The sequence below is a fragment of the Melitaea cinxia genome, chromosome 29, assembly GCF_905220565.1.
Source record: "Melitaea cinxia chromosome 29, ilMelCinx1.1, whole genome shotgun sequence".
Lineage (NCBI taxonomy): Eukaryota > Metazoa > Arthropoda > Insecta > Lepidoptera > Nymphalidae > Melitaea > Melitaea cinxia.
The window spans coordinates 4,625,425-4,633,897 of NC_059422.1; the positions used below are offsets into that span (position 1 = coordinate 4,625,425).

Sequence of the window (8,473 nt, forward strand, 5' to 3'; positions counted from 1 at the left end):
GAGACTATCCGCGAGAGAACGAAAGTAACCGACGTAGCCTACAGAATTAGCAAGTTGAAGTGGCAGTGGGCTGGTCATTTGTGTCGCAGGACCGATGGCCGTTGGAGTAGACGGGTCCTAGAGTGGAGACCGCGTCTTGGCAAACGCAGTGTGGGACGTCCTCCGGCCCGTTGGACCGACGATATACGTAAGATTGCCGGTGTCGGCTGGATGAGGATTGCGGAAGACCGGGATGTCTGGCGCGAACTTGGGGAGGCCTATGTCCAGCAGTGGACTGCGATAGGCTGAAGTGTGTGTGTGGCAAGACAACGTTTGACGAGTCAGCTAGTTTAAGTATAGATTCATATGCTTGTGCTTGCCGTGTGATCCCACTACAATTTGAGTGAGACCTGACGATTACTTTTTGATTTATGCCACATAATATGTATTGTACAATGCTCGTCTTTGTAAATTGAAGTCGTTTTTTTTTTTTGTTTGAAAACAAACAATTATTAGAAATTCAAATTTGAACTTATCTATACAAATAAATAAAATTGGAGTGTCTGTTTGTAATATTAAAATAACCACTTTTTACGAAATACATACATAGATGTATATACGGTACATATACCAAAATAACATTTTTTATAATTTTTGTCTATCTGTTTGTTCCGGCTAATCTCTGAAACGGATGGACCAATTTTGACGGGACGGGGGGTGTAACTTAAGCTACTATTATTTTAGAAATATTTTTGTATTGTAACTCTGCGAGCTGAACAATATTTTTTTTTTATTCCACGCGGACGATGACGCGGGCTCAGCTAGTTATAATAAACCAAAAAAATCAATACGTATATACGACGAAAGCTAATCAGATTTAAGTGTAATGTCGAGATAGGTATATTATCAAGTGTTTTAATAAAAGCTTAAATCTGAAATCTTGACACTTGTTGATAAGTGTATGATAAACCATTGATAGGCTAGTAATAAACCTGTAAAAGCTCTTGGTATATAAAGGTCGTTTGCTCTCTTTTTCATTCATTAAATGTGTATCTATCGCAATGTTTTCAATTCCAATGTTCAAAAAATTAGAAGATTATCAATTCGTCTTTTTTTAATATTTATAACATACACACACGGTCATCTGTTCCTTAAGTAAGCAACTAATGCTTGTTATAGGTAACAGCCGACTGTATAGCTACATGTTTTTTTTTTCAATAACCATACATATAAATAATACACATATAAATAAATATATATATATATATATATTACACCCAGACTCAAGATTCGATTCCCACAATCGGACCCACAACCCCCGGAGTAGAAAGCAGGGCACAAACTGCGCCAACACGAGTGGTAATATCTCACTGCTGATCTAGTGGTAGAGGCCTATGCCTCTTTCCCCATGTTACCAACTGCGCCAACGGGCTAGTTTTTATGTGTGTTACCTCAAAACTTTTTTCTTAATGTACCCGACATTGATTGGTTTTGACGTGACAACGTCTAATAAATCGATGAACGCCGGCTGCATGCACGTAAAAGGGTGACTCATTGTAGCGTTACGCTATTGTTTATATTTATATATGAGTGTATGTGTATATGTGAATGTAAGTAAGTGTGAAAGCATATGTATGTATATATGTATGTATAATTTTATAATCTATTGTGATGTATTCTAATTTCTATAACAATTATTTGTACACTTCCTAACCGCTTTTCTATACGCTGTTCTATACCCAAAGGTTGTCTGGAAGAAATCGCTAATACATCTTTTAAAATGACGAACTATTCGCTTACATTTTATTTCATGGCTCCTTGAATAGGGTATAATCAAGTTTTCGTAAATTAGTTTTAAGTCGCTATGGACACAGAAAATAATTTAGAAATAAAAATAAAGCACTATTATTATTAAATCAATTGCTTCCAAAATAGAAATTCACTTAAATAAACCATTTCTTTTACCTGGTATGTGGGATTGGAAGGAAATTAAGACTTTAGAATTATAAATATGTCCAATAATTAAAAATAAGTTAAATCGACTACATTATTGGAAGAAAATAATTCTTATATTTTATTTTATGTCATAATTATTGTGTTTTGTCTTATAGCTTAAGATAAAAATCCTAAATGGATTAATATTACACCACTCCTAAAAAACTGCATTATTTTCATTTTTAGTATACATATATGCAGATATTAACAAAAATATATAAATGTATTTATACAAGAATGCACGTTAAAATATAGCGAAGTTTTTTTGTTTTTATTTAAATACATTTTCCTACCGTTACGTACTGACTATTTCATAAGGCCCTAAAATTAATTTAAATTTTTTAAGTTATTTAAAAATTACTTATTGAAAACCTTACCCTGTTGTTTAAAATATCCCTGAATATTTCAATCTCAATGAAACAACACCGCAAGCGTTCCAACGCGAACTGAATCGTAGATAGGTGAGCACAACATTTTATTTCTGATGTAAGGATTGCGCACAGTAAATTATGGAGCTGTGAACTCCTATGGGAGCGAATTTAACTCCGTGTGACATTTTAATTATAAATCCTTTTTTTATGTCGTAGATCAGCTTACGTCGGTACTTTTTTAGATTGTGGCATTTACAGATATATTAATAGTGTTTGCTCGTGAACATTAAACTGACTTCATAAATAATACAACATAGTTAATGTAAAAATAGTCAATAATAACCACGCATTATTAAATATAAATAAAAAAGATCTCTTCCGGACTTATCAAATTTAAATAGGGCCATTTAACAAGCGCCAACTTTCGATTTAAATAATTGTGTTTGCTCGTAAACGAAAAAAAACCGACTTTAATTACATAGACAAGTAATACAGCGTAAGTAGACTAAAAAAATAACAAGCGCACTAGTCGTCACAACAATTTTCGAGGGTTCCCCTCGATTTCTCTGGGATCCCATCATCAGATCCTAGTTTCCTTGTCATAGTACTTGGATAACTTGGGATATCTCCTTTCCAACAAAAAAAATATATCAAAATCAGTTCATAAACAACGAAGTTATCCCCGAACATTATATGTATATAGTCGAATTGAGTAACCTATTTCTTTTTTGAAGTCGGTTAAAAAAGACTCGAATCAAAAAAGTTTGAATTTGATTATAAAGTAAATAAAGTAATGTAACCACACAATTTGCATGTCTTTGTAATTAGCAAAGTATTTTTTGCTTCTGACCTTTCTGAGGATTTCCAATGTATAGAAATACATAAGTAATATAGCAGACCGATTAAATGTAAGTGGATAATAAAATTTCTAAAATTAATTACTTTAGTTGACAATACTCTGAGGCCCTATTAGAAACGCCATGTTCAATTAATTATCTGTAATAGTAAAAATGTATAATTATTTTACTGTACATTTGAAATTATATATATTGATTAAAATATAATTTACTTAAAGCAGCCGTAACTGCCCATAATAATTTTCAATCAACGAAATAAACTCGCTATACAGGTAAAATTCTATAATAACTTTATTTTTAAATCATGTGGCGTTACATTTATTTACAATTAAAATAACAAATATCTAGAATCGATATAAAAATATAATTATCATTAAAGCCATTTAATTAATTAAATATGAATAAGGAAATAAAATTACTTATCTAATCATTTTTAATCGAATAGTGTGAAAAAATTTCAGTCATTTTCCTATACATCCCAAATTTACCTATAAGAGTGACATCAAAGGCCCCCAAACATTTCTTATTTTTACCCGACTGCCAAGGAAGGGTTATGTTTTTCGCGCGTATCTTGTATGTATGTATGTATGTTTGTATGTAATATTCTTTACTACCTCATATTTCCAGAACCACTGAACGGATTTACATAATTGAGGTATCGTTAGGTTTGTCTTAGCTGCCCAAGTGTTCTTAGATAGGTGACATTAAAAAAAATCAAACATGGCGGGTGCGCGAAGCCATTGTAGCTATAGAAAAAAAAATTTTTTCTCGAATACTACAATATGGGTATCAAATTGAAGGGCACAATACAAGAATTTTAAAAAGGTATATCATGATTATTATTACCGTAATACTAATAAAGAAATACAATATTAAAGTTTAAAAAATGTGGACTTTGCTCTTTCCCACGCCTATGCCATGCCAAACTCGCCTCCTAGGCGACGATCAACTTCGGGGTGTAGCCTTTCTAATAAAATACAATGGTTAAAAAAAAACATACAATTAAAATTACAAATAAAAATTAATAAATGTCACACCAATTTACAATTACATTAATAAAATCAATAACAAACACATAATACCAAATACAAACAAATAATTTTAATAATAATTTCATTATATTAAAACTAATAGTTGTTGACTTATGTAGTCACCTATTTGCTAAAGGTCATGCTTACGTTGCTTTGAGCAGAGCGAGATCTTTCTCCGGGCTTGCTATCAGTGAGATGCACAAAGAGAGAATGATTTGACTTATCCTTCAATTTCATGCCTCCGACTGCATATTATCTACGACGTTGCATAAAGTTTCGAAGGACTACCGTATTAATATATTTTAAATGTACAGCACAAAATGTTTGATATTGTTTCTATTTATTTCGCTGACTAAGTGTGCATATTGAATTTTTATCTTGTTCCAGCTTTTTCAGTTGATTTTCTATTAGTTGTTCTTCACGCAGGCGGGTTTTTTGTTTTTTTTTTAATTATTATTTTATCTTATGTACAAAATGTATAAAATATAGTAGTATTAGTGTGTAAAATGAACTTATACGTATTCGCTAGCTGAGGCTGATGGTCAATTTTTAGATATCAGCTGTTAATTTAGTACGTAAAAATTGTACCAATTAGTATTATTCTTACAGATATTTTAGCAGCTCTTTTTTACGAGCATAATCACTTCTTTATTATACCAGTTGTATAGTCTAATTATCTTCTTTAAAATGTCGATTGGGTCGAAAGTTATCATAGGCAAAGGCCACCATAAAAAATTATTTATTTATTTATTTATTGCCATAAATATATTACCATTACAGGCTTATTACCTAATGCGATACCTAATATGAAATATTTTTTGATACTTTAAATGTTGAAAACGCCACCTTACAGTCCGAAATTTATTTTTTGTGATGTACCTATCTAATGTTAAGATGTAGCAATTTTTAAACTTTCTGTTGTTTTTGCTACCATGACGTTTTTGTTAGTTTTTTATGTTCATTTTTTTACTTTCATTGCGTGTATAATCACCTAATGACGAAATAAATATTCGTTTCATTTCATTTAAAATAAAAAAATATGAAATACTTTTTAAAATATTTCACAGTTCAGTGGCTAACATGCTCTAAGCAAAAGATAAGCCAGCCAGAGCTCCCGAGGGACAATAGCAGTCCGTCTTAATTCCGAGAATATTAGTGTCGATGCTTTATTTATTCCTTTGTTTTACACGCTTTTATTATTGTGCGGATTTATTTTATTTGCCTAAACAAGACGTTTTAGTGCCGTAGTGGAAAGTTTCATTAACATCGACGGTCACGGATTCAATTCTTATTCGGAATAATTACTTATACAAATAATTCATTCTTACCTCAATGTCTTTCCTCGTTACTCTTTATCATTCTTTGGAGAGTCTGTAAAGCTCAAGATGTCTATGTTTGTCATAACCATACCAACCAATATTCTTGAAAGGAAAATTGTTCCTAAACCCGTAGTTGAAAAGCGTCCAATCTATTTCTTATGTAGCAGGAAAATTTCACCCAGTAGTGGGATGTTTATAGACTATTTTAATTAGTACGTTAACAAGTGAATATAAAATTTTATTGCCAACAATTTAAGTCGATAAGTAAAAAGGACTTAGTTTAAGTCGTAATTCCATTACGTTTTCAAAGTATTTTCTTACATTTTCTTAATTAATACGGAGATTAAATGTCGTTCTAAATCTTTTCTAATATTATACAAAATTAGGAAACTATGGGACACTAATAAGCTTTATTATTTAGAAATATAATATTTTACAAAATATCACACTATGACGGTACGAGGTATGAGGTACAGAAAGGGAACAATTATTGTTATAAATTAAAAAACAAGTGTGCTTTTGACCATAAGACTGAAGTAAAACTCATAAAAACGTAACTCTCTCCCTTTCTATCTCCACAAATTTATATCTCCCTCTCAACTTCCGTTCGCCTCGCTCGATCACAGTTTTCGTAACGCTCTCGTCACGCATTCATCAGCTTACTCTCCAAGTCAAACGTGGGTAAAGTCATTTTACATCAAAATACTTCAACCAGACAACAGAACACAGTTTGATGATTTTTGATGATTGTGTGTCCGGGACAAGACGCCACAGCCCGTCGTGAAAAAAAACCAGGTGAAGCTGTGAGCAGTGTCTAGTTATTTAATAAAATATTTACGTTGGGTTTATCCCGTGTTTGTATCGTTACGTTTTCCTTTTTAATTAGGTACAGTCGGAGACAAAAATGTTTTTATATTTAGTAAATTATATATTTAAAATGCTTTGCAAAATAAATGTGAATAAAATTTGTACATACAAGTTAGTAAGTTACGCAACTGCAGCCTAAAGTCACACTCAACGCGATGAGCATCACAAGCGCATTACCTACCGTACCGCTGCTGTCAATACATCGAATCCACAAAAGCTATATACCTACATCAGTACATAAACGCAACAATCTTGAATGCAGTATTTGAAGGTCAAGACACTCCCCCCGTTAGGATGCTCTAGACATTGAGAAACGGTTGTTTTCAATAATCTATCCCTAGATTCGCCTACAAGCGGTAGATTTTTATTTGATATATATGACGACGCGTTGGCGCAGCGGTCACAGCACTGGCTATTGCACTGGCGGTCGCGGGTTCGACCCCCGCTCACGATAGACATTTGTATTGGCCATACAGTTGTTTGTCGTGGTCTGGGCGTTAGTGCTTGTGTATTGTGGAAAAAAAGAACAGTCTATTCGTTCTGTTGCGACAGCATATAATATATCAAAATCATATTTAGCAGATATCGTTAAGAAAGTTAAAGAGCCTTTAAGTACGTATACTCATGATCCCAATATTGGCAATAGACGAATTTTTAGCCAAGAACAAGAGGCCCAACTTACAGATTATTTAAAAAGATCGTCGAAGATGTGTTACGGACTCACAACAACCCAGGTTAAAGAGCTCGCTTACCAATTTGCAGCTGCGAATCATGTCGCACCTGAAAAGTGGATTGAGCAACAAAAGGCTACAAAGGATTGGTTTCGAGGGTTCATGAAAAGAAATCCATCATTATCGTTACGCAAACCAGAAAATTCGTCTTTATCCAGGGCTACATCTTTTAACCAAGAAAATGTTGGTAAGTTTTACGAAAATCTAGCAAACGTATTAAATAAAAAGAAAATTGAACCCCATATGATATGGAACCTTGACGAAACTGGATGTTTAACAGTGACTAACCCGCCAAAAGTAATTGCAACTAGAGGGTGTAAACAAGTTGGACAGGTGACATCGACAGAGAGAGGACAGTTAGTCACTATGCTTGGATTCATTAATGCTTCTGGTGGCACTGTTCCTCCTGTGTTCGTGTTTCCTAGAGTCCATTTCAAGGAATTCATGCTACAAGGTTGTCCAAAAGGAGCATTAGGTTTAGCCAATCCAAGTGGTTGGATAACTGAAGAGAGTTTCTACAGGAGCATGATACACTTCATCAAGTATGTGAAGCCGTCTGAGGAGAACCTTTGTTTATTACTATGTGACAATCATTCTAGCCACATAACAATTGACATTGTCACGTTGGCTAGAGACAATCACATAACAATTTTGACGTTTCCACCTCACTGTAGCCATCGCCTTCAGCCGCTGGATGTTTCGGTATATGGTCCTTTCAAAGCCCGATACAGGGAGGCCATGAATGCATGGATGATATCTCAACCCGGAAAAACGGTACCTATATACGAAGTGGCTCAATTTGCCAACACCGCGTATGTCGCCGCATTTTCTATGGAAAATGTTATTGCGGGGTTTCAGAAAACTGGGATACACCCATTTAACAAAAACACATTCACTGAGGATGATTTTTTGACATCATTTGTCACTGATAGACCTATGCCTGAGCTTCGAGATGCTGAAGTAACAACTGATGACGCCCATGGACTTGGTGCTAAAATTCCATCAACTGTCGATGCTCCTCCAACATCTGCTGATATCCTGTCTACCTCACCTTCATAAACAACAGGCTCAGTATCGAATCCATCAACCATGGTTTTATCTCCTGAATGTGTCCGACCATATCCAAAGGCGTTGCCTAGAAAGAATACTCAGAACCGATCCAAGAAGATGAAGAGCACCGTTTCCGGACCCTCAACACAGGAGTAACTACTAGGGGCCGTTGAGTATAAAGCGTTTATTATTAATATCATTTTAGACACAATTTGTATGAAGATTACGTCACAAGATAGAGATAGACTCTAGAAAGCAAATTAAGTGATAGAC

The 8,473-nt window shown here is 33.9% G+C and overlaps 1 protein-coding gene across 1 annotated transcript; it reads left to right on the forward strand.

The window, feature by feature from the left end:
• Window positions 1–6,002: 6,002 nt before the first annotated feature.
• On the forward strand, window positions 6,003–8,209 carry LOC123667752 (MFS-type transporter clz9-like). Its single transcript, XM_045601592.1, has 2 exons — window positions 6,003–6,015; window positions 6,972–8,209. Exons 1-2 carry the CDS (start codon window positions 6,003–6,005, stop codon window positions 8,207–8,209), a joined length of 1,251 nt encoding a protein of 416 aa, XP_045457548.1.
• The last annotated feature ends 264 nt before the right edge of the window (window positions 8,210–8,473 follow it).